This window comes from Rhea pennata, chromosome Z, assembly GCF_028389875.1.
Source record: "Rhea pennata isolate bPtePen1 chromosome Z, bPtePen1.pri, whole genome shotgun sequence".
NCBI lineage: Eukaryota > Metazoa > Chordata > Aves > Rheiformes > Rheidae > Rhea > Rhea pennata.
The window spans coordinates 11,744,875-11,770,694 of NC_084702.1; the positions used below are offsets into that span (position 1 = coordinate 11,744,875).

General features: G+C 42.9%; 1 protein-coding gene across 2 annotated transcripts in view; it reads left to right on the forward strand.

Moving 5' to 3' along the window:
- The first annotated feature begins 17,689 nt into the window (after nt 1–17,689).
- FSD1L (fibronectin type III and SPRY domain containing 1 like) overlaps nt 17,690–25,820 on the forward strand; it is a 35,244-nt gene continuing 27,113 nt past the window's right edge. For both annotated transcript variants that reach the window (XM_062600198.1, XM_062600197.1), the window contains exons 1-3: nt 17,690–17,773; nt 22,272–22,367; nt 23,336–23,467. In XM_062600198.1, coding sequence (XP_062456182.1) covers nt 17,759–17,773; nt 22,272–22,367; nt 23,336–23,467 — 243 coding nt within the window. In that variant the 5' untranslated portion in view covers nt 17,690–17,758. The remainder of the gene's footprint in view (nt 17,774–22,271; nt 22,368–23,335; nt 23,468–25,820) is intronic.

The following is a 25,820-nucleotide window of genomic DNA, read 5'->3' on the forward strand; positions in this document are numbered from 1 at the left end:
ATAAAGGTTTTTTAATAAGAAGTATATTTGTCTCTTCTGTATGGACTAGTAAGCCCTGCCCTTCTGCTTATGAATAGTATCTCATATCTCTGAGAGGAAAGCAGAGTACAGATCTTTGCTTGAGCTTTGCTTTGGTCTGTGCCAGCCTGGCTGTAGCTGAGAAGCTACAGTAGCACTGGGTATGACTGTTTGGGTCTTTCACTATCCAGATGCCAAGAAAAGCACTGTGGTGCTAACACTTTCCTAAGTAACCACTCTGTTGGAAGGTCAATCCCATGCAGACTAGGTTACTAAGCCTTTACTATAGAAGTGGAGGTGGCCATCACACACACTGGTTCCGCAGTTCATACCCAGGATTCAGGACTATCATCGGGACTGTTACAGCTATTCAGACCAGACTGGGCACTAACATGGGCTTTGCCTTTTAGAGAGATGGTTTAGGGAAGAATGCAGAGGAGGGAAGAATGAGGGCACTCCCATTCTCAATTACAAGAGACATACAAACTCTGCTTCTCAACACAGCATCTCTTGTGGGACCAGACCGAGGTTTTGCAGGGTGCTATACATGTCCCCTGCTCCTGAAGCATGTCCCAATTCTGCAGAGGTGTTCTTCTAAAGAATGTGGAAAGCTGAAGATGGACAGTGAATAGAAGCAACTGATAGCATCTGTACAGTCTAACATAGCAGAGGTATGTGTGATCAGAAAATTCCCTTCCTCTCTCCTATCCCTCAAAAAAGGTACAACAGACTTTTACCTTTTTTATTGCCAGTTTCTCAACAGACTTGAGCCAAGTGGAGTAGTGTTTCCTGCTTGTATTATTTTTTATTGCAAATTCAGAAAGTCTTTTTCATGCTTTTTTAAGGATGAAGCTACTCGGCTAGATTGGTTTACCTGCCTGAAGCAAGCGAGGCTCACGGGATGCCCTTCTCCATCAGTAGAAGGGTTGGAGGCAGGAGGCTAACTACACAGGTTATACAAATTCCAGCTGGATCTCTCTCTGTTTTGCTTGTGTCAGAAATGCAGGACAGAGTGAGGAGCCAGGAGCTCTTTGGCTCTCCTTACGCTCTCCAGCAACGACAGTCTGGCAAGCTCCTCTGTTGCTGGATCTGACATGGCTCCTTCCTCCCACTGGGGGCCACTGAGGAGCTGACACAGTTTTAGTCACTGGTATTTAGATGTTTAGTGAAGGTTAGCTAGTGCCTAGGGAGAGATTATTTAGAATTTCTAATTGCCATTTAAATTATGAATGTGGGAAAAGCATGAGATTTGTACTCCTGTACACACACTGCCTAAAAAGCTATTTTTTTTTCTTTTTATGACACATAATATCATATTCTCTATCTAATTCTCAGTCTTTGTTTACCTTAGATACACTAAAATTAAAGTGGAGGAAAACCCAGTGCCAGGGCAGATTTACTGAGACCGTTGCTAGAGCAGTCTAGGCTAGAAATAAAGCCTATGATAGAAACTACCAAATTGTTTTACCCAGCTGACAGTAATCAGACAGGAAATAAATAAATGAGTGAGCAGGTATTTCACACTAGAATGGTCTGGAGAAGAAATCACAAATGTGAATCCTGCCCCCTGCCAAAAAACCAACAATCCTGGGATGCTACCACAGTCTCAGATATAATGATAAAATGTCTCTTGTTTTAAACTACCTTTCTGAAAACCCTTAGACAGCTATATTCCACTTCTAAATGGACTCCGCCAGAGTTCCCTTCCAACCTCAACCACTCTGTGATTCTGTGAAAGGTTAGTAGGCTCTGAGATCTGCAGAAGTAGGGACAAATAAATGAAGTACGGGCAGGTAAGGCTGTGTGTTAAGTTGGGTAAGAAAATACCTTTTGGCAATGGCAAGGGGCATTGAATTAGGTTGGGAATGCAAAGTTTGGATATGCTTCTGAAAAGGGAATTTGGGGGATCAAAAATGAGACTCAGAGTCCTGAGACTAGTTGTTGGTGGCACAGAGTGAAGCTGCACCGTAGCAGAGATCTGCAGCTGAAATGTTCCCTGTAAGTTTCCCTGTACGTGAAGCTGTTTGTGGTTCTCCCTCGCATGTAACAATAGTGCCTGGCTGTTCCAATACTAGATAAACCATAAGCCCTGCCATTTTTTGGCATAGAAGACAGCTCTGTTTTGCCCAACAAAGTCCTATTTTTCTTCCTGCTGGTACCTGACCATGTGATATGGAAGACTGTGTGGAAAAAGAGCGCTTCTCCTCACCCACCAGGTTCTCCTCCTTATCACAGCCAAGTACAGAGCTTATCCTGAGTCTGATGTTCAAGCTACATGAAGGACAGAGCAAGATCTCTCATTTATTCCAAGAAAGGAAGATCTATGATCAAAATCAGTGTGCACTATTGCACAGTGAGGTTCAAGCCCAGACATTCAGATCATTGCCACTGTTTGGTCTGTAGGGTTAGCTCTCCAGGACTACCTCCATCAGGAGGAGAAATCAGTAGGAGTTTGGGGCTCTCAGGATACACAGGTTAGCCCTAAGCACTCCCAGTCTGCTGCCTTCAGCAGAAGCAGGCTGCTTTCCTGTGCGGTGCCATTGCATGCTGTGAATAGCTGCTATCAGCAGTAGTTCTGTATAAACCAGAAACCACAGCTGTTCACAGCTTCTGGCCATTGCAGCTTTGGGCCTAGCTATTGCTCCTCACTGAAGCCTGTTACAGATGATTTCCATAGCGCGTTCTGCGCTCATGCTCTCATGTTCCCCAGAGCTCTTGGAGCAAACACCACAGTATTTCTTTGCTCCTGGTTTCCAAGCCTGTCTCACAAACAAGTCTTATCTTCCTTGCTGCTCCTGAGAGTTCTCTTACCAGTATGGCCATGCAATACCCCAACCCCTAGGCCAGGAGCTGCACTGAAAAAAAAGCCTACTTTCTTCAAGAGGAAAAATTCACTTGTGTAACTTCAATGCTGTGTCCCTTCTAAACATCTAAAAATAGCACAAACCCTAATGACAGTAGCCAAACTTGATTTCACTTTGGAGTTTCTTGCTTCTCCTGTTACCTGGAGTGAGAATGTTGCTAAAGCAAGTAAAGGGACTTCAAGGCATGAATTTGCTGCATATGTTTTACACAGCCTGGTAGGAGGACTGTGGAGAACTGCTGTGCCAGAAGAACAAATCTGAGTTTTATACTCCCTGTGGTGAAGAAAAAACTTAAGAGATTTGTCAAAATATCTTTTGCTCAAAAAGAGATAAATCCAACACGTGAGAGTATAGGTCTGGATTTCCTTGAAGATGCACAGCTTGAAAAAAATACTTAACTTCAGACAGAAATAATAATGAGGCAAAAGCTGCATGGAGCATGGAAGAGAACTATTCACAAACCTGATGTTTATGTTCATAGCATTGTGTTAATCAGCCAGGGTCCCCCAACCTTCCCATAATCGTTAGGTGGATTTATTTTAGGAACAGTGCAAAACAAGTAAAAAGAACTCATTGAGTTTTCAAGCCCTGTGGGCTAAGCAGCTGTTGTTCAAAGCAAGCGAACCACAAAGTGTGGTGAAAGACTACAAGCTTTCCCCAGGGGCCAGAGGGCCTCAGCCATGATACTATGAAGGCAGTAAGTACAGGATATGGAAATAGCAATAAGAAGTAAAATGAGATGCTAATGCGGCCAGAATTCAAAAAGCCTCCTTGGAAGTGGGCTGCATGAAAGCCCAGAGGGAATCCCAGATCATTATTTACGCCCTGCTAATCGGAGTGATGGCAGCAATGTGTTTCTTTCAGGATGAGTATTTGTTCTTACCACTAGCAGTTACTGCTACCCTGGAAGAGCAAAACTGCTGCTGGCAATTAAAAGGAATTAGGTCATCTTTGTCTTGAATTAAGCATTTTCATAGAGGTGACTGGAAAACTGCAGGAATGCAGGGGTAGAAAGATGAGCCCCTGAAGTCTGAGGATTATGGATTTGCAGCAGAAGGAGCTTCAGGAGAGAAGTTCCCTTAACGTCTTATTTTTGTGGGAGGGGCAAAGCTGTCATTGCTGCCTGTCCTGGAAGGAAAACTGTCAGGAGGACTGGGGAGAAATGCTGCATTTTTGCAGGCCAGGTCGCACACCACCTTGCTGTGGTAGTAGTAACACAGCAGAGGAGCAGTACTGAACAGTATATGCAGATTTCTGCATGGTCTTTGTTTGGATTATCTATTATAAATGAGAAGTGCTTCATACTGAAGTAGGCTGTTCATTAGGAAAAAAGCATCACCTGCTCCTGAGTCAGATTTCTCTATTAAAATAAACCCAGAAAACTACTTTTTGTCTTATCCTTTCCAGATGAGCCCTACTGACTTGTGCAGCCTGAAGGCTCAGCTCAATACAAAGCATAAGCAGTATTATGAATTTTAACAATAATAGCTTCATCTGCTTTCTTTCCTTTGCAGTCACAATAATACTCAAATCCTAGGAGAATTAAAAGCATTCTGACTGCAGAGCTCATCAGCCAGCTCTTGTAATTTGGCTATGAAATAAATAGCCATTGACAAGAAAGGGCAATTAGCTAGTGAGAATGGTACTTCATCATAACCCCATTTTAAAAAGGCTGCAGATATAGTAAATTTGACACCAAAATAGCATCACAGGAAATCCATGTTCCCTAAAAACTCACTGTATGTTCAATAAAGCAATGTTTCAAAGCCAGCAAGTGATTTTCCTCAGGGACTATCATCAGGAGGAACTGCTGTGCAGAATGTTGTACTTAGACCCATGCCAATGAGCACACTTTTTCACTTAGGTACCTTTCCTCCAAGCACAGCCAGGACCTCCTGCAACAGCCAGGTGCACTCATGAGCACTAGCTTTAGACTGCTCACTGCTCACTCCATCTCATGGTTCTCGGCAGGGGGCTGGTACTGCCTAGGGACCTCCTCCCAGCTACCCACCTTGTGTACGGTGGGGACGGATCCCACCTCCACCCTGCTGAGAGTCACAGCTTCTCGATGGTGCCTTCACACCAAAAGCTGTATATTAGCTTGATAGGAGAGATGGGACCATGTAGTTCATCCCTGGCTAGCATGAGAGGTGAACTGGTGCTTCCAGAAATGCCCTCCTGGCCCAGATGCAGCTGGGAGTGAACCTTGGTCTGATGTCTTAATGTGGGGCTGAGGTACTAGCACCTGCATCGCAGTTCTCACCCACCTAGTCAATACCCCCTGCCCTGCCTGCAGGAATGAAGGTGGCTTTACTGAGTATGGAGCTGCACAGCTCTCCAGGGAGCTCACAACCTCCAGGCAGCCTTGGGGAAGTGTTGAGTGCATCTGATCTCATGTCTGGGTAATGCACAGCTGCTTGTGCATCATGTACAGATGCACGGTGCTGCCTCACTTGGCAGCTGCTGGCAGTGGGTCTTCTGCTGCTGCCACAACCATGGACTGGTTCCAGAACTGGTCCAATTTCCCCACAAGGAAATGTGTAAGATATTTTTTTCTCCTCTAGGTTTTTTGAAAAACAAAGTTCTCCATTTTGTACCCATTTGAGGCCAGAAAAAAAAAAAGTCAAAGGACAGACTTTCTTCTATGAGCCACAGCACGAAATCTTTCATCACCAAAGTCATGTTGGTGCAGTGAAGTCACTGCCCTTGTTGCACACCTCCTGGACCAGCTCCTGCGCATGTTCGGGAAAGCCCTGTTGCTGAGAGGAGCTGCTGTGCCTCAGCTGGGCAGAAGGGCTTCAGACTTCCTGTCACTCTTACCTCCGTGCCCTCTCCATCATAGCCTGCTCTAGCCCATTAAGGGTAGGCTCGTTGCAGAACCAGCTGGATGCCAGGATTGACATGGAGTTTGCTGCTGTCTTTGCAAAAGAAAAGCTGCCAACTCAATGACCTCCTGAGTGCTGTTAACAGGTCCCACTCTGTCCTACTCTGATGGGGTCTGACTTCTGTCAATATTTGTTCCCCTGCAGCCTGCGGTCCAGATACCTGGTGTGATTTCCATGCCAGCCTATGAGCACTGTGAGGAGCATGAGCAGATAAGAAGTCTGTCTATTGACTGGTTTAGCCCAAAATCAGGAGATGGTGCACAGGGGTCCCTGCACTGGCCTTGCAAGTACTTGACCTCTCCCTGTTCCTGTCCTCTAGCTGGCTTATCACAGCGTGGCTGGTATTACACCAGAAGTTATTGTGCTCCAAGAGGCACCAGGAAATTAGCTTTCAGGGCAAAGGTTATCTGTTCCCTTTATGTATCTGTTACAGTAAATACAGGACAGGGTCAGAAAATCCATTCCATGCTCCCCAGCTCCTTGTGCTTAAGGAGAGCTATAGCTCACCAGGTCCAACCGAATCACGGTTTCTCCTGCTGGTAGCCTTGTTTTGTTGTTCTGTCACACTTTCCTGCAAGATGTGGGAAATTAAGGGGTCAGAGCAACCCATTCTCCTATGGGGACACACAGAACACATGCAACAGCCTCCATAGAGATGCAAAAGTGTAACTTTCAGACCTTTTAAAATCCTTGCCACTGATGCTCATATCCCCAGAATCACCTTTTCTCACCTGGTTTTCTTTTCTTTTCTTTCTTTCTTCTTCTTTTTTTTTTTTTTTTTTTTTTTTTTTTTTTTTTTTTTTTATGCAGACACATGCTCTTCATGCCATAGGTAAAACTCATCCTATACTTTGGAAGTCCATATTCTCAGGCACTCTCTCCTTCTCTCTGGCTGCCTTCTACCCCACTTTTCCTCTGCACGCTAGCCTGAGCATTGCCCTAGATGTGTCTCCTGATTATCACTCTGACTCTTCACTGTCTCCTGTGCTTTTCCCACACTGAATCATTGGCCTTAGCCTTGAAGATTTGTTTTGATCCCATGTCTCTGCATCCAACCATGTCCTCCCCAACACCTAGCCCAGCCCCCAGGATCACATCCTGCCATGGCCATTCACTATATTTCCTTCTGCTCCTGCTTTCTGGAGCAATGCTCCTCTTCTCTTTTCCCTCTTCCTCTATCTCTTTTGCTAGTATGCTTATCAAATTTGTCTGCTCTGGAATTTAAAAGTCCCCGGGGGGGGTGGGGGGAGGGGAATGAAAGCTGTCTCCACTCTGCAGCTCTGCCTTGCCCCAATAACTTAAGTGAAGGTAGGCAGGTGGAAGACAGCTTCAAATCAGTGCCCTGCCTTTTACAAGCTCAGTTGATGACCATGCAGTTCTGATGCTGTATTAAGCTATAATCTCCTTGCTGGTAACAGAGAAGACAGCTACAAATGTTGGTACTTCCCTGCATGCTCTTGAGAACACATGGCTCTCACTGCAATACAAAGTATTACCAGTGGATTTTCAAAAGCACTTGGCTCTGCCCTCGCTCAAATGTGCTCCAAGTGGAGTGGAGAAGAGAAATGCACTTTTAAGCACTTCTAAAATCCTCATCATAAAATCAGATCATGATGAAAATCAAATCATAAAATGATTTGAACAAGAACCCCAAGGTCTCACACATGCATGGTGATTTTCAACTTCATTTTTCAAGTAGCATTTAAATGAAAGTGCTAGATGCAGGGTCCACAGCTGCCACAGCAGTATACGCATGGTAATAAAAGCGTAAACACAGGCAGCAATCTGTTTACATTTCATTCAGCAACTGAGCCTAGAGTCAGATCTAACAACCTCAAAGATTTGTTTCTAGTGTGTGTTCAGACTTGGGTGCAGTTATAACTTGAATACAATAATTTATTTTAAATAGTCTCTTAGAGAAGACAGTAGAAAGTTGTGTACTTCAAACTTGCTCCAGTTCAGCTTATGCAAAGAGATTCACATTGATTTCCGCAGGATATCCCTGCACCTTTAGAATGAAATGCAAGTGCACCCAAATGTGACTTGTGTCCTCAATAGCTGGCATTTTGTATTTAAACCTCCTTTTAGTTAATGACATCAGCAGAGCATAGTGTCACTTGCAGAGTGCCCAGAGTGTGCATGTTCATTGTCACCAACGTATCCTCTGGAGGACCACGGTCAAGGGTGGCAGGACCCCAGGTGTATGGACCCATGGATCCAGGGCCAGAGCAGTACCTGCAAGAGCAGGGATGGAGCAGGATACCTCAGGAACCTGGAGCGGGAGTGTGCAGCAAGAAGTCCTTGCAAGAGCAGAGAGGGAGGGCTGCCAAAAGCTGATACTCAGGTCTGGTGGTCCTTGTGAGGATGAGGCAAAAACCCACAGATAAGCTGCATTAAAGCCATTGAAAATCCTCACAAGTTTCCAGCCCTCATCACTCTCTCTATCCTGTTTTCGCTCCTCAAACCTTTTATAAAGTTCTCCAAACATCCACAGCAGCTTTGGTAAACTCAGCTGGCCTGAGCAAAATCGCAGCCACTTTACACAGGGAAATGCCCTCAGCAAGACTGGGTAGATGCCACTATGACAAATGCCTGTCAGTGATCAGTGAGCTATGCTCATAGCCAGTTGGGCAGCGAATGGTGAGCTCTGCATGTCAGGCACATCCAAACTGCATCAGCAGCAAGCAGCTGTTTCCCTGGACAAACGAGTACCCAACACACACACATGTTCTCAAGGACCACAACCGCTTCTTTTCTGCTGCAGGTCTCTGGCAACTGTTGTATCCTGCTAGAGAAGCACTTGTCAAGTAAGAGCTTATTCAGGTCAGGATAAATCAGTGGAGCTCCACGAATCTGCACAGAGGCCCGAATTAAAATCAACAAAAGGATGAAGTCCTGACAGCTGGACTGGTATGTGCACTGGCATCTCTCAAGCTTGCCTTTTCCTGCCTCCTTAATCCTGTTGTCTAAAGGAGAAGACAGTGGGTGCCTAGTGTGTCAGTCCCACTTCTTTCCCCACAGCAGTTGCTTGAGTAGAGAGTGGCTGCAAGTCCTGGCAGAATAAGTTATGGACTAGATGGTGGATACAGCAGTGTCCCTTTGGGCTTTCAGGCTGTCCACAGTCCCCAGCCAAAGGGCTAGGGATGCCTTCCAGGACATGACTGATAACTCAAACCATGCCCCGACTGCGGTCTCCACCTGTGCCAGAGCATCCTCCTGTGCAAAGCCTTCAGCTGACACAGTTTAGTGAAGCTATCTCTTCTGGTCATGCTAAAAACAACAGGCAGGCCACACACCACGTTTTGGAGCTGCAGTATTCCTGCTGAACAGCGATGACAAACAGATAACCCACTGCTCTCCTCCCAGGAGGCAGACTCACAAAGACACAGTGCCATCAGCTGGGCATTTGCATGGACCTGCAGGTTGCTGCAGCACAGCTGACTTTCCCAGTGGGAGGTTGCAGGTTCAGACAAGCAAAGCTTTTATGTTTGGAAAGCTCTTTGCAGCAGACAGCCGTGTCCAGGGTGCACATACAGCAAGTGAGTGTTGAGCCTCAGTAGGTGACGAGGGCAAGCCAGTGTGCAGCACAAAAACAGGATTAGGAGGTCCTGAGCCCTTTAAGAGGACAGTGGCTAATCCTCGCTATGAAATGGCTTTGGAAAGCCTGGGGCTCCTCCTGAGTGCACAGCTCAGCCCTCCATCGCACGCACCACCACCTGAGGACTGCCAGGGTAGTGGCAGTGTCTCTTGGCACTAGCAGCAATTTGCCACTGGAGTAAGAAGCTGTGATTTGCACTCAGAGCCTTTTATGAAGAAGAAAGGCACCCAGATGGCAAGTTTGGAAAGTAGTATGCCTTCACTTGTAGTGGTCAAAGGAGTGCACCCAACTGTATTGCCCAGAAAAGTGCAGTCAGCCTTAAAACCTTATTAATTATGTTCCCTGTCTTCCAAACTGCGACTTGCAGGCCAATCTCTCCACCAGAGTATGCAAGCACATCTTTCCCTGGAGGTTAAAACTCATAGTTGATCATCTTTTCTTACCTCCTGCTTCCTCACTGTCTACTGAAAAAGACAGCCACAGACCCTTTTCCACCATGTGAAAAAGGTTCCTTTCTTTGCTCTTCGTCCTTCTGGTCTCTCTGTTCCTCTCTAGTTTATCTCCTCACATTGCCTTTCTTCTTTCTTCTCCTCACTGTAGGGCTTTTCAAAACATTGCTTTAAAATGTGAAGTGCCTTCTGGACTGAGTGACTCTGAGCCAAGCCTTTGTATGTGTTAGCTCAGAAAATTCACTTATTCACTGCTTTTAGACATGGGTTGAAGCTGATTGCAATGGGTAGTTTGGTGTAAGAGGACCAACATCAGAGACTGACCAACCGGTCTGATTTGAAGAACTTGGCCTTCATCTTCTTGATCAATGACTATTGATCAATATCCTTAACTTTGTTTTCATGTAACGGGTTATTTGTTTTTTTCAGCAGCTTGCATGAACTCACCTGGCTCTGCTATATTTCAGTGGTGGGTATAAATATATTCCAGCTATATAGGTATACCCTATATTTCAAAGATTTCCTCTATACTAAAAAAAGGCAAGGAAACGCACAGTAGTTAGTCTATATTGAAGACCAAACTCAACTAGATCATTTTGAAACTTACTATGCTTGGCAGAAGGGCTGAATAGAAGGAGAACAAAATTCACAGCAGGGCAGGAATTAAGTGGTCTCTGCTTCTACAGCAGGAGCCATACATTTTGAAGCAATGACTCAGTAGAAGTAAATGCAATTCCAAGCTATTTAAAATGAAATCTAGGCTTCAGACTAGCTCCTTCTAGTGTCTTTTTAGGCAGTGTGGAACTGCTCAGAAAGTGTGGCTGCCACCACACACGTTCCTCTTAAAATGGAGGACGTCCCTTCTGATGTTACAGAGAAAGTTGCTCTTTGCCCAAAAAGGGCCACTTTGGGTCCCAGAGATGAAGCAAGCTTAATGCTGTGCTGAGGTATCACTGTATTACTGGAGAGCTTCTTGGTGTGGGGCAATGGCCTGCTATGGGACTTTGTTAATAAAATGCAAGGTTTTCCTGGGCTGAACTGCTTTGTTTTGCTGCTCTTTCTTAAATCTCAAATGTTTTTCTTTTTAGGGAATGTTGGCAGTGAACTGCACCACCAGCCATCACATGATTGAGGTGATAGCTCTCTGGCAATAACCCTGCCCATGTGCATTTATATAAATATAATTTGCATCTCCACATTCACCTCAAAGCTTTGAAGTAGGACCTTGGTGCGCACCTTCAGTCTCCAGACCCCTATTTCCACTGAGGCAGTGGATGTCCAGTAATGCTCTTAGCACTGCCCTCCCTCTGACGTAAGCCACTTTCCTGGAATAAAGGAGAGATATTTTCTTCCAGCCCTAGCTACCGTGAACCCCATTTTTCTGCAGTCATTTCTGCATGACCTGTCTCCACGCAGTTTCCTCTGAAGCCACTTACATTTTTATTATAGCAGTATGACCTGGACAAAACCTTGACCCAGGTCAAGGCTGTGAAGGCTTCTGTGATACTTTTGACACCATGGCATGAGCTGGGAACTGTGTGTGTGTGTGTATGTGTGTAAGAGCCTGCTCCTAGGGAAGATGATCTGACAATCAGGAGTTGGCTTAAAATATGGGAGTGTGACAGGATGGCAGCCATGGGAGGGTCATGCATGGCAGAAAAATGGAGCAGTATGAAACACGGGGTTACGAGAGTCTTAAATTCTGCACCTCTTTTCTTTACAACTTCAAACTGGAAGGTTACTTCAGAGAAGAACAAAAGCTGGCTAACAGATTAGCTTCAGTATGATTTTGTTCTGTCTGTAGAGGCGTTTCAAAACAGGTTTTAGGGAATGTGCAGATAACAGACTTTGTAAGAATTTGTGCAATATAACCTTTGTAAGAATGCATGCTGCATAAGTGGTAAAAAGTAACTGAATGCTGCTAGTATTCAGTTTTCTAAGTCCGTATTATGTCAATATTGACTGGGGACAGCGCCTGTACTGTGCATTCATGGTCTTCTCAGGATGGCAGCTGCCAGCTTTGCTCAGAGGATCCATGTTTCCGCATAGGTGGGAAGTAAAAGATCCAAATCCAGATGCTATGGTGGATCAAGGAGAGGTTCAGGGCCACATTTCTTCTTTTTCTTCTTTTCCCTCTGCAGAAACATCCAGGAATTGCACTCCATGTTGCATGTGGCAAGGCAGAGGGAACTCGCACAGACATGGTTGCCAGTGTGGGACGTGTCCTTAATAGGTTCAGGCTCCAAGGTCTTCCATGACAGTGAACATGTCCAGTGACAGCTGGAACAAAAAAGATTTTATCCTGCTGCAAAGTTATTGATTTATTGGTGCCAAGTGGCTGTGGTGGTTTTTATCAGGGTATACCAGCTTATGCCAGCAGTCATACCAGGTTTCTTTTCTTCCCTCCTCGTAATTCAGTGCCCTTGAAGACAGACTCACCACTGACTTATAGGGCTTTAAATGAGGAAAACAGTGCAAAAAAAGTTTGAAACATCATTTGACACCATCTTTACACAGGCATAAGGCCATCACTAAGTAGGGAGCAAGCCATGACTTGGTTTTCCTTTGTTTTCAATTCTCGTTTCCAAACCAATGAACACTTCACTGTGCACAAAAATAGCAATGCAGTAGATTTTAATATATGTTCCAGAGGAGCAAAATCAGTTGATCTAGTATGAAAACACATTCTATTCTCCTTACTTGTTAACAGAAAGACTATTAAGAAAATTTATCAAAAACCACATAACTATTGTCCTAAGATATGCATCAAGCAAACAGTTCTTCACCCAAAGCACTGTTTGTGTGTACATTTTAATTTTATTCCTACAGAGCCCAGTGAAACAATAAAGCAGTTTTGACAGCCACAGCCATTTGTGCATAAAACCTTTTTGTGTTTCACCCGCTTCAGTGACCAGCTGATTCAAAGCTGAAAAAGAAGAGCAGGAAAGCCTGTTTTTCCTCTGTCCACATATGAATCGAAGTGCAAGAAGAGAGGTGGACCTCTACTACTGCTGAGGTACTGGAGGGCATTTTAATCAAAAACACTCAGCTCAGCTCATTAACTGCAGCTAGCATTTACTTTTGTTTCAAGTAATATAAGTTGTTAGTGAGGGAATCTCACCAGTCTTATTTCCAGAAGAATCATGATAAAAACACTGCAGCAGTTATGTTTAGCATAATCACTGGAAGAGCTCTTAAGGCTTTGGGGTTCACCAGAGTGTGATAAATTTAGTGTCAGAGGAGCACACTGTCACAACCACTTGAGCTCTTTGCACCAACCCCCAGGGAGGCCCCAGGGAGGCCCATGACAAGTGGGCCCAACAAGCCCCACTTTAGCAGTAGTTTCACCTTTCTTGCAGCCTTTCTTCCATCTGGAGATGCAACAACCTGCCACCTTCTCCTCACACACATACAGATGTGCCGGACACTGCAAATGAATTGAAATGCTGCAGTCCGGCAATTGCTCAAAAGAAACAGTAACAACAATAAAAAGCATAATCTTATGCTTGGAACTGAAGGAAAATATTTTTCATATTGTAATTTTCAGGAGTTTCAGGGCACACAGAGTGGTCAGACTATTCAGGCTAAACCTTGCTCTACATTTCAGACATTAAACTGAAGGAAGTAAGCGGTAGATTCAACGCCAGAAGAAAGTTGCTCTGGATCAAAGTCCTTCCTTTGATTTCTAAGCTCTGTTGTGAAGTTGCATTATTCCAAATACGATAAATGGATGTTTCTAATTCACCACCTCCCATGGAGGCAGATTACATTCAGCCTCTATCTGGATTATTCTCTGCTTACCCAAACTGCTCTGTTTTTGTTTTATGGAGTTGAAGCATTTCTTGCTCCCACTTTTCAACATTGCTTGTTTCCTTTGAATCTTCTTCCCTTGACATCTCTTTTTAGCCTAAATTAAGCTAAGAGCCTTAGCTTAGTAGAGTTTCTACTCATACTTTAGACTAGGAACCATCTGTTTGTAAGACAACTAACTTAATATGGTTTTTATCCATGGCTGGGGCTTCAAAAGGCAGCTGAAGATCCATATCTGTTCTGGCTTCTATGGACTTTGCATAGCTCACATGCCTCTTTGAGACCTTGTGATAGGCCAGTATTACTTTACCAGGCAGATCGATAAAGTAATACTGGCCTGACCATGTTTTTAAGGATTCTCCTCTTTCACAGAATCACAGAATGGTTGAGGTTGGAAGAGATCATCTAATCCAAACCCCTACTCAAGCAGGGTCACCTAAAGCACATTGCACAGTATCACATCCAGGCAGCTTTGAATACCTCTAGAGAAGGAGACTCTGCAACCTCCTCTTTACAGAGGAATAACTCAGTAAATTAGAAAAAACACTAGTTTCTTGAAACTGGAATGATATTAAAATGTTTAGCCTATTCTGTTTCTTTGTCTTATAACATAAGCCATCTTTCTGAATAGTTCTGTTCTAAAAGGATGTCATCATTAAGATGATCCAACTTTGAAACAGCTTGCTGCTGGCTCAGTATGAAACAGGAAGGATGTCTGTGGAGGGAAAGATGCCCAGCTGGGTTAAAGTATTTATCAGTCCTCCTTGTCATTCAGTCCTACTGCTGTCCTGGATGCTATCACCAGCTCTGTCCCCCAGCAGTTGCATACTGCTGTGGAGGTTGGCCATCTTGTGCCTCCAAATAGCCCAAAATAATCACAGGAGATTCCTGAAATGAAAGTTTATTTGCTTTTTTATTCAGGACTAGCAAAATCAAGGGGCATGCAAGGCAGAGCCTGCTACTCTGCAGTGGGTAGCAAGCAGGCAGCAGGTAGCAAACAGGTATGCCCTGGTACCAGCAACAATTTCTTTCTTTTTTATATATATATGTATTGTGGGGGGGCTTGCAGACATAAGAAGGCAGAATACAGTTTGGGAAGCACAGATGGAGAAGGAAAAGAGGATTGGGCTCCCACATCGCAGGCTGCTTCCACCCAAATGATTTTCTTAGCAGTGCAGCGTGTTTGTGGCACACTGGGACATCAACTCGCTGCAGGAGAGCCACTGGGGAGCTCCAAACGAGAGTGTCATTCAGCCTGCTGCTATAGTAATAAGATAACTAAGGAGGGGGACACACAGAGGGCGATCCCCTGCCTCTCATCAGTCTGCAGCATGGTATGATCAGATGGTCTTCCACATCAGATGTGCTTTTCCCTTCTTTTCTTTTAAATTGAGGCTCCATTAGTGAAAATTATAAAATGAGCAGGAGGCAATAAGTGGAAGAGAAATGAATGGTGTGAACCATCTAACCTAGAGATTAAAAAATCCTGTTTATAAAATGAAAGCTGTTTCTTTGGATTTCTGTAGAGACTTTTCAGGCCCATGGGCTGCTAACAAGTAGGATGCTTCTGTAAAACAGCGGGGCAAACATTAACATACAAATATCTGTGACATTTTTACTTTGGGAGACAAAAATGGCTAACTATGTGTATGATGACCAGTTCATCATCACAAGAATGATTTTTGCATATGCAGTCACGGTAATTACCAGCATAGGTTGTGGATGCTGCTTGAAATAAAAAAGCGGAAATATCAGATCAAATGCCTGGAACTTGTAACAGAGGTTCAAGTGCAACTCAGCCCAGCCTAAGGCAGGTAACGTCCATGAGACCTCCTGATGGATCCAAGAAAATTGCGAGTTTTATATCCTAGGCACGTCATGGCCACCCTCCTATTTCAATTATTTCCTCTTAGCTTTTTTCTGTCTTATATTTACCAGAGGCATGCCCCAGAAAGCCTCAAGGGATGCACTGTCATCTCATGTAAACCATGCTTAGAGCAGAGAATCAGCCCCACCATAAAATCATAGAATGGTTGAGGTTGAAAGGGACCTCTGGAGATCATCTAGTCCAACTTCCCTGCTCAAGCAGATCACCTAGAGCACATTTCCAAGGATTGTGGCCTGATGGCTTTTGAGTATCTCCAGAGAAGGAGACTGCACAACCTCTCTGGGCAACCTGGTCTAGTGCTCTGTCACTCTCATAGTGAAGAAATTTGTTCTCATATTCAGATGGAACTGCCAGTGTTTCAGTTGGTGCCTGTTGCCTGTTGTCCCATCTTTGGGCACAACTGAAAGGAGTTTGTCCCCATCCCCTTGACACCCTCCCCTCAGGTACTTGTACACACTGATAAGATCCCCCCTCAGTCTTCTCTTCCCCAGGCAGAGGAGGCCCAGCTCTCGCAGCCGTTCCTCATAGGGCAGGTGCTCCAGCCCTCTGATCATCCTCATAGCCCTATGCTGGACTCTGTCCAGTAGCTCCATGTCTCTCTTGTCCTGGGGAGCCCAGAACTGGATGCAGTACACGAGATGCGGCCTCCACAGGGCTGAGTAGAGGGGCAGGATCACCTCCCTCGACCTGCTGGCAACACTCTTCCCAATGCACCCCAGGAGAACATTGGCCTTCCTGGCCACAAGGGCACATTGCTGGCTCATGGTCAACTTGTCATCCACCAGCACTCCCAGGTCCTTCTCTGCAGAGCTGCTCTCCAGCAGGTCAGCCCCCAGCCTGCACTGGTGCATGGGGTTATTCCTCCCTAGGTGCAGGACTCTGCCCTTGCCCTTGTTGAACCTCAGGAGGTTCCTCTCCGCCCAGCTCTCCAGCCTGTCCCGGTCTCTCTGTATGACAGCACAGCCCTCAGGTGTGTCAGTCACTCCAGCTTGGTAGCATCAGCAAACTTGAAGCAGTGGAACTAGACTGGACTCCCCATGGTGTGACAAGGTCCTACCACAGCCCCAGACACGGAGAATTTTAAAACAGTGTTAAACAGTGCTTGCAAGCACACAAATACCCTTAAAAGGAGACCTGTGCTATCAGATGGCAAACTTGCAGTTGCAGAGGTGAATTTCCACATCAGCAGCTGCCTTCTGTTGCTCTGTGATCAGTGTGAACAGTGCTACGCTTTCGATAGCAGGGAAAAGCTCAAAGCTTCAGGCAGCTGCTAAAAAACTGTAGAGCTGCACTTCAACCCTGTGGATGTTTTATGGCAGTATCATCATTACGAACTTACTGCTTCTTCTGAGGACGGCAGAGATTGCTGCTTCTTCATTTTTTTTTTTTTTTTTTTTTTTTTTATTAAATTGGATTACTGAAACCTGAGATAAAGCAAAGCTGCCTTATAGGATCACTAGTTATATAAATAACATCAAGGGTAGAGGACGCTGCTTCCTTCTTGCAACATATCGCTTGCAAGGTATGAGGGTTTTCCTGGCAACGCATGGCACAAGAGCAGGTGAAAAGCTTTAAGATTCAGAACGGAAGAGGCTGTCACAGGGCTCAGACTGTCCAGAAATATACTGATTTTCAGCGCTCCGTGAAACACCTCCACCTCCACCCCCTCTCAGCATTCAATTTCCTCAAGAACAACCATTTTAGCTGCTGAGAGCTCCGCTGAGGATTTTCTGAAGCTCCTGACGCAGGAGGAAATAAGCCTGCCCCCCCGGCTACATGCAGACCCTGCCGCATCCCCCTACGTCCCCACCCCAACGCGCGGTGGCGCCTTTGGTCCCTCCATCCGGGGCCGGGACTCGAACCGGTGGCTCTAGAGAGCATTTCCCCTGCCCCGCCCTGCCCTACATCCGCAGCTTTCCGCTCCCGCTGCGCATGCCCACAAGCTGCGGCCCCGCAGGGCGGGGGCGGGGGCAGTGTGGCGGCGCCTTCCTATTGGGTGGCGGGGCGGGGCGCGCGGGGCGCACACCGGTGTCTGCGCGCGTCGGGGATGGCAGGGGCGTGAGGAGCATGCGCAAGCGGCCGGAGTGTCGGGGGGGGCGGTGTGCCAGCGCGCATGCGCGGCCGCTGTGCCTGTGGGGCGGGCGGCGGCGGCGGCGGTTGGTGGCGGTTGGTGGCGGTTGGCTGCTTTACGGTCGGGGCGCGCGCGGGGCGCCGCGTTCTCCTCAACCCACCCGCTCTGCTTCGCCATGGACGAGCAGAAAGTGAGTGCCAGCCGCAGCCTCCGGCGCCGCAGGGCGGGCTGGGGTGGCTTGGCGACGGGAGGCGAAGCGCTGAGGCGGCATGGGCGGCCGGGAGCGAGAAGGGAGAGCGGCTTTTCCTCTGTGGGAGCCTCCCTCCGCGGGCGGGCTTTATTGGGGGACTGTAACTGCCCGCCGCGGGCTGCTGAGGAGCTCCTGCGGAGCCCGCACGAGCCGCTTCCCCCGCAGAGGCCGGCGTTCCCAAAGAGTTCGGCCTGCCTTAGAAAGGAGAGGCGACAGCGGATAAGGAGGAGGATGTGCAACGCTTAAGTAGCTTACTGTATTGTGAAGTACCTGCTAGAAGGGCAGCAGTGTTAGAAAGCGGCTCTTTTACAAGTTCTGCCGAGCATTACTCTGTAGAGAGAACATAGAGAACATGTGGCTGAATTCTGAGTTTTTAGAAGTTCTCAATGCCTCGGTTTTTGAGATGCTAGCGTTATGTTTACAGTTGCTGCAGCTTAATAAAGTACAGTTCTGGCACAGAGCTCTTTCACAGGGTGTGTTCCTGTCATAAACAATTATGCTGCACACATAGGCCCTTCTGTTTCCCCTTCATGCAAAACTGTGCTGGAAGGAACTAATTAATGGAAGAATTTTTTTTAGGTTTTGTTTTTCATGTGGCTGCTGTCCTATAACTTCTTCCTTCTCTCATTTGCTGTCTGCTTCTTCAGGGAAATCGTTGAGAAGCAGAGATGAGCCTGGTAAAGACACTGTGCATGGCATTTTTAAAAATGATAAAGTCTCTGCAAAAATCTCTGACTTGACCTTGTGGCTTTGTAGCTAGCAGTCCAAAGCTATTTTGATTACTTTCTCCTTGAAGACTGTGTTTTTTTTTTTTTTTTTTTTTTTTTAGTGCTTGGAAATCTTTTTCTGGATAGTCTGAATAATTGGTACTGCTAATGGCTTGAAAGGTACTGATCAGAAATGCTTGTTTTTTACTTTAATGTTTGTTACTGGCACTTCATAGTCATCTGGCTTTAGAATGTGAGATGTGAACTTCCATGAAAGTGTACCTCTAGTAGCTCATATATGAACTTGAATCTGCGTATTGTTGGTTGGCAGAGATGAGATGGCTGCAGCTGTCACATGGGTGCTCTGCAAGGATATTCCTCAGTGACATCACTAAACATAACTGAATTTCAGTCATACTCAGAGGTTCTGAATGCAGTAGTAAAATCGTTACTGATCATATGATTAACAATACTTCTGCTGCTGATTTGCTGCTGCCCATGACTTAGATAAAATACTGTAGCTTTATAATTGAAACTGATACTAGTTCTATTAAAACAGCGAAAATATCAAATAAGTTTTTGAATGATAACTTGTTATAAGAGCATGGAAGCTGTGGATGCTCATGCAGCAGGGTCACTTTTATTTTCTTTTAAGTAACTTTTCAAACTCTGACATTTCCAGTATGTCTAAGTAGTGAAGAGGACTAAGCTAATGGAAACTAAACATGCTCTTTTGCTGGAAATTTCATCCGCTCAAAGTTAGTGTGACACAGGCACCTGGCTGCTTTAGAAATTCAGATCTGTATCCAGCCATAAGGCTTGTGTGATTTTGGACAGTTTAACTTGCTTCTTAACAAATAAAAATGATGTAATTGTTTAATTTGTTGAAGTCTACTCCTTAACATTTGAGGTGCTCAGCTGCTTTAACAGATGCCATAGAGTGATATAATGTCAGTTGCTGGCTATTCAGGGAGGTGCTATTGTTTACCTTAATGCTCTTGGCAAGACTGCTGTGCCACCACATGCTGTAGGGCTTTGTCCTTAAACCTCTGTCGTCTTTTGTACATCAGTTCTGTTGCTTTACAAGTGCTATGTATTTTATACTTTAAAAAAGGTTTTAGATTTGGAGAATAAGAATAGATCATGAAATTGAAGAGTTATATGCTGAGTGATAGGAGAAAATGACTTAAACTTCAGCTTCTTTGTAATAAATTCACTTTCAAAATATTATGGCAAGTTTGAAACTGACTTTTAGGACCTCAGGTGAACATTTGGGAGATTACTAGATCTACTAGCTGGAGATAATTAAAGAGTTATTTATAATAGGATTCTAGTTAATAGGTTAATAAAGTACTAGATCCATCACTGGGAAGTGAGTTTAAATACCGTTAAAGGAATAAATACTAAGAATTTTTACTGAACTTGATGCTGTAGTCATTGTCATATAAAGTAATTTACTGTGTAAGCCTCAATGATTCTATAAATGTATGATTTTCTTAGTGTGCCTGTCATTGTACATAACTGTAGTGAATTTTTGGAAATTTCCTTTATAAGAAATAGGGAAGAATGTAGTAGCCTGAATTTATCATATGTCTTGGTATGTTTGAAAGACAATCAGTGTATTATAGTAATTATTCTTCAAGACTGACTTTCTATTGTAATGTCATGTGCTCTGGTGGTTAAGAAATATTCTATATGCTGTTAGTGGATTTTAGGCCATTTTCCTCTGGTTGTAGGTGATGTCTGTTCATTGTCAAGTGAGATCGAACTTGATGGTGGAATTCCGTTTTGGAGAAACTGTTAGCTTGCTTGAATTGTACTGATCCTTGATTGGTTATTGATTTTAACTTCAGATATTGTGGGAAACCTTTTTTGACAGTTATCTTCTAGTTTCTGCCATATTTTAAGTTGCTTGCATAAAGGCTTTCTAAACATTCTTCAAATGTAGACCTTTTCTTTTAGTCTTAAGTAGTACTGAATAATGCTTTTAGGTTTTATAGCTATATACAAGAAGACAATTTTTTCCACATGGTAGAACGGAGTAAGCCTTAAAATCCTAGTTGAAAGAGGATTGAGAGTTTTCTTGTTCATCCAAATTGACAGTTATGTTTATAGGATCTAAGGCTTAACTGTGGGCTGTCTGACATGCAAAAACAATTGCTTCTGGTCAGTAGTGGATGAAGAAGCAACTGGTTAGATTATAGCGTTTCGTCCGCTAGTGTAATGTGGACAAAGTTGTTTTAAACATATAGAATCTATTCAGTATTTGGTTAAAATTGCACAATGAAGCCTTACTACACTCACTGTTTCAGAAAGGTACCATGTCAACTTGAATGTCCTCCTAGCAGGTCCTAATTTCAGTTGTTGCAAGCAATTGTACTGTATCTTTTCCTAATGGTATTGTTTTACAGTGCATGTTGGTCAAAGCAATAAAACTTCACTTTCCTGTTAGTGGTCTATAGCATACTGCTACAGAAACAAACAATGGATGAATAAAGAACCAATAAAGACATAAATGGGTTATTTAAATACTGCTGATGAAGGAGCAAAAAAACAGGTAGGAGTATGGCTTAAGACTAGTGGAGAAATTCCTTGAGAGAGGTAGTGTCAAGAGTTATTGTAGAAATCAATGTGAAAGGATAAAGACTCTCTCTCTCTCTCTCTCTCTTTTTTTATTTTTTTTTTTTTTTTTTTTTTTTTTTTGCTTTTTTTAGCGAACAAATGCAGCAAGTGTTAAATGATTATTAATCAAGGGCTTATGGGAGTACCTTTACAGCATCTTTTTGGTCTAATTGCTTTTGAGGGCTTAAAAGCTCACCTAGTCTTCTTGAATTCCTAAATGTTGTCAAGTAATGTAAGAATAGCAACTTGAAACTTTGAGCTTCAACTGATTAATAATACAACTTAGTTACAGTTAAGGCAATTTTTACTTTTTCCTAATTGGCAAACCCATCATTTTATTGTCAGATTTTTGTTTCTAGAACTTTTTATCAGTTGGCCTGAACAGAAAATGGTACCTCCTCACCTTGTATTTTGTTTTCACTTGTGCATGCTGGTATATTCTGAACTTCACAATTTTATAAGTAGACTTGATTAAGTGCCACGCATTGATACATTTTTGTTGAATCCTTAGCATGTAACACTTGTATCTTAACACAGTTAATTCGATAATCAAATTTAATCTAAAATGCATTTTGATATGTTTAACAACTTTGCCTGCTTAGTACTTATTTTAAGCTTATGCCACTGCTTTTTTTAATAACTGGAGGTAGTAAAGATAATCTGGTTTCTTCTTTCCAGGTATTGATAAGGTTCTGTCTTGCATTTGCTAGAATTTGTTTTAATTTTGTAGAATAAACCTGTTTTATGTGATATGTAGAGTAAATATGTAGAACTGATCTGTAAAACATCAAATTAGTAGTTTAATGCTAGCTTCTTCTGACAACAGAAAAGTCAGCCCAGAAGAAAAATTAGTATTTATCTGTTGTATTGCCTTTGTGTCTCTACTCAGTTGCACAAGCACCGGTTTTATCATCTAGGGCAGAAGATAGTAGCCAAAGCTAGTCTGGTTTGGATGACTTAGATACATTAATATGTATTTTCCGACAGGTTAAAGAACAGTGTATCAAAGAAGAGACTTCTGAGTTCTCATTGATAACTTCCATGTATGTTGAAATGGTAATAGTTAAATTTCATGGTTCTCTTCCAAATTCTTGTTTTTGTAATTCTAGGAGACTCTGCAAAGGATTGTCTCTACTCTAGCAAACAAAAATGATGAAATTCAGAACTTCATTGACATGCTGAACCACACAATAAAAAATGTTCAGGTATATATGCTAAGGCGCAAGGTTACACTTTGGTGGGGGGTAACCATTATGAGACTGAAAACTGAAAATTGTGCATAATTTACAAGATGTGGGCTCTATGAATTAGGTTTAAAGCAAGTCTTCACACTGGAATCAACTAGAAAAGCTTATTATTTTTGAAGTCTGTCTCCAATCTGGGTTTTTTGTTTTTTGTGAAAAGCTATCCTGAGACTTGATTTCTCTATTATGCAAGACCTAACTCCTCTCAGTTTGAGGTAAGTTTTTTCTTTTTTTTGGAAGGTCTGTTTTGTTTGGCCAATTGAAAAAACGAGATTGTTCTGATACTGAAGAGAATTCTTTGCTCTTTTCCTTTTTAGCACTTTTAGATTACTGGGTTTATGCTAGAGTTGGATCTAATTGTTAGAACTTCTGCTCCATAACAAGATTTAAGTGTGTTTTTCTATCAATGAACAGTATGGTTTGCTATATTTTGTTAATGCCAAGTCAACTATAGAAATGGAAATCACTTCCCAGACCCTTATGAAGGTTTCTTGAATGTAGATTATTGTTAGTATGAAATGAAACCATTCTTATGGTATTGGTTAATTACCTCTTTACAAGCATCTAGCATAATCTAGCATCTAAAGCATCTAGCATCTTTACAAGCATCTAGCGTTTAAATAAGAGAGAAATGAAGGCCTTGTGGCATTGAACAAAGTTGCCAAATACATTGTTTCTGTGCAAATTTCCATGTAGCACTGTCAGTCTTCCACGTATGTCAGTCTTCAGTGTCCTGATATCAAGTCTAGTTAGGAGGTGCCAGTCATTCTTAATGTTTTATTTCCTTTGGTAAAGTGAGGAGTAATGAGAAGGGAAGGTTAGAAGTGGTTATGGCAATGTATGTTTGGGCAGACAGTATAATTTTCTGTCTAAAAAACATTTACTTTGCCTTGTTTTAATACTAATTGCAAAAGTTTCAATTATTCTAGACAAACTCTTCTAACATTATCTCCGAGTTGGATGAAGAATTTGATGGTCTGTATTCCATACTGGATGAGATGAAGGGGAGTATGACAAACACTATTCAGCAAGAAGAGGCTCGTAAAATTCAGGCTCTACAGGTAACTGCATAGCTAAAGTAAATTTGCTGCTAAATAAAAACAATTTTAAGTTGCTAGTATAGGTCTTAACTGTAAGTGATTATTTTGGATGTGTTTGCAAGAAATATAACGAAGGTAAATGCATGTTCTTTGATCTAAGTATTTATGAGGTCCCTTCTCTTAGGGTAATTTGTAGTCTGTGGCATGTTTATTTTAACGTTATGCAAAGGAAGTGATGTTATCCATAGCTTACAGATGGAGCATGCGTGCATAGGAGCAGACCTGGGGTGTGTTTACTACCTTCAAATTAAAAATGGCATCCAAATTGGAATTTGCTTTTTTTTCCAGTTTAGAGCAGAACAGCATCTGAACATACAGATATGCTTAAGTAATTTGCTAAGGCTTGAACCTGGAGTCAGGACTGACATCAGGTATGTTAATCATGAAGGCCAGGATCCTATTGACAGATCTGATTATCTTCTGCTTCTTAACACCTAGGGTCTTGTATACACACTCTGGAAGATGCTGCATGCTTGGGGATTGTTAGGGAATATATTACACTGATGTCTGCTACTAAACCTATTACATGAACTTTATTTTTATATAATTCTATAATTTAATGTAGAAGAATCTTTTGCGATAGGTTTCAGAGAAATAGAAGCAAAAATGTGGCTTTCTGAAATAGGTGTAAGGTCTGTAATTTTCCAGTAGCTTGTAGCAACTTTAGCTTTCAGACTAGTATTGTTGCGTAAAACCACGGAAGAATTTATATCTTTCAAACAGAGGCTATTCCTCTAGCCTATTTTCTTTTTACAGTCCTACTACATTCCATCTTAGAATGCAGTGTGAGAAATCAAGTTCTGCCTAGTTTTTCTCACTTACGCAAAGCAGTAAAGGTATTTGTCCTCAAACTTTGTGTTTCCTTTGGTTTCCTGTTAATGGGTTAAAGAAATTCTAGAACTACTTCCTAAAACAAATTCCATAGGTTTCATTAAGTCTCCTTTACGTCCATGCTTAAAGGTTGTGGTTGTAAAACATCTCAGAACTTCTGGGTGAACATGTAAACCAGATTTAACATTTCAGTTTGTTCTGTACTTCCACTCTGAAACGATGGAGCGTTCTGGGTATTGACATGGAAGCTTTTGTGCCAGGTTTCCCGCAAAGTTGCGAGTCCTCCAGTTGAAGCAATCGAGTGCTTTGTTTCATGCTTTCCAGCTCTGTAGCAGTTCTGGTGTTTACTGGAATAAAGACTGACATGCAGGATGAGCTCTCTGCCTGAAAGTTTCTCTGCGTGAAAGTTTCATGCTAAGAGTCTAAAGAGTTTACAGCTATGGAATAGGAATAGGACTGGAGCCTTACTTTTCAAATTCTATTCACAGATGGTATCCTTCAGAACAGTATTGCTTCTTGCTGTGATTTTTTCCATCTATAAAACAGGGCTGTGTCTTACTCCAGGATAAAGTGTGGAGGAAATACCTGGAGCACAAACATATTCAGCTTACTGAAAAAATGAAAGAGCTGATGAATGCAAGTGACTCTTTACTGGTTAGGAGTTCTTAAGAATATTGGTCTGATTAACTGTAACTGCCTTGTCTCTGATATTTGGCAATAGTGTTGCTTAAAATGTAGGTGATCCAAGCATGCTGCTTTAGCACCTTCCATCTTGATTAGTTCATAACTTAGTGTATAGCTTAGGCAACTTTTTTAGCCCTAACACCTGATTTTGGAAAGTCTGTGCCCTGGGTATGGATAGTTCAACATGTACTGACATATGACAGTCCTGTTAAATACATATGTTAAAACTGCTCTTTCATTGCAGTGTGCATAGACTTATGTTTAACTCTATAAAGGTATCTTTTAGCAGTATGCAGTTCATTTGGCATACATCTATTGATGTGATTTTTTGTATTAGTTTTTCATGTTAAATTCAGCTGCTACAAAATTTGATTATTCGTAACATCAATTTAATTTAATCCTAAATCTTTGACTGTGTTCCAAAATTATCAAAAGTATTGTTATCTGCCTAAAACTCAGTGGGAAAACTCCTTTCAATATGGCTTTAAGAAATGTTTGGAAAAAATAAACATGTCATTTGCATAACAGCTGAATAGTTATTCTTGGATGAATAACCCCCAAAAGATGCTGCAGTAAAACTAAGGTCTTGGAGCTTCTTAAGGAGGATGCTTTGGTATATTCCATCCCATATTGTAAGAAGGGAATGTTGCTTAGTGACCATGCTCAGTTTGGCACAGAATTCCTATCAGAAATATGAGTTTTAAGAGAAAAGTTTTCTATCTGTGCAACATGAAATTGTTGAAGGGCTGTGTTAGTCATTTTAATCTTTACTGGGATATCCCTAATGTTTCTTGTTTAA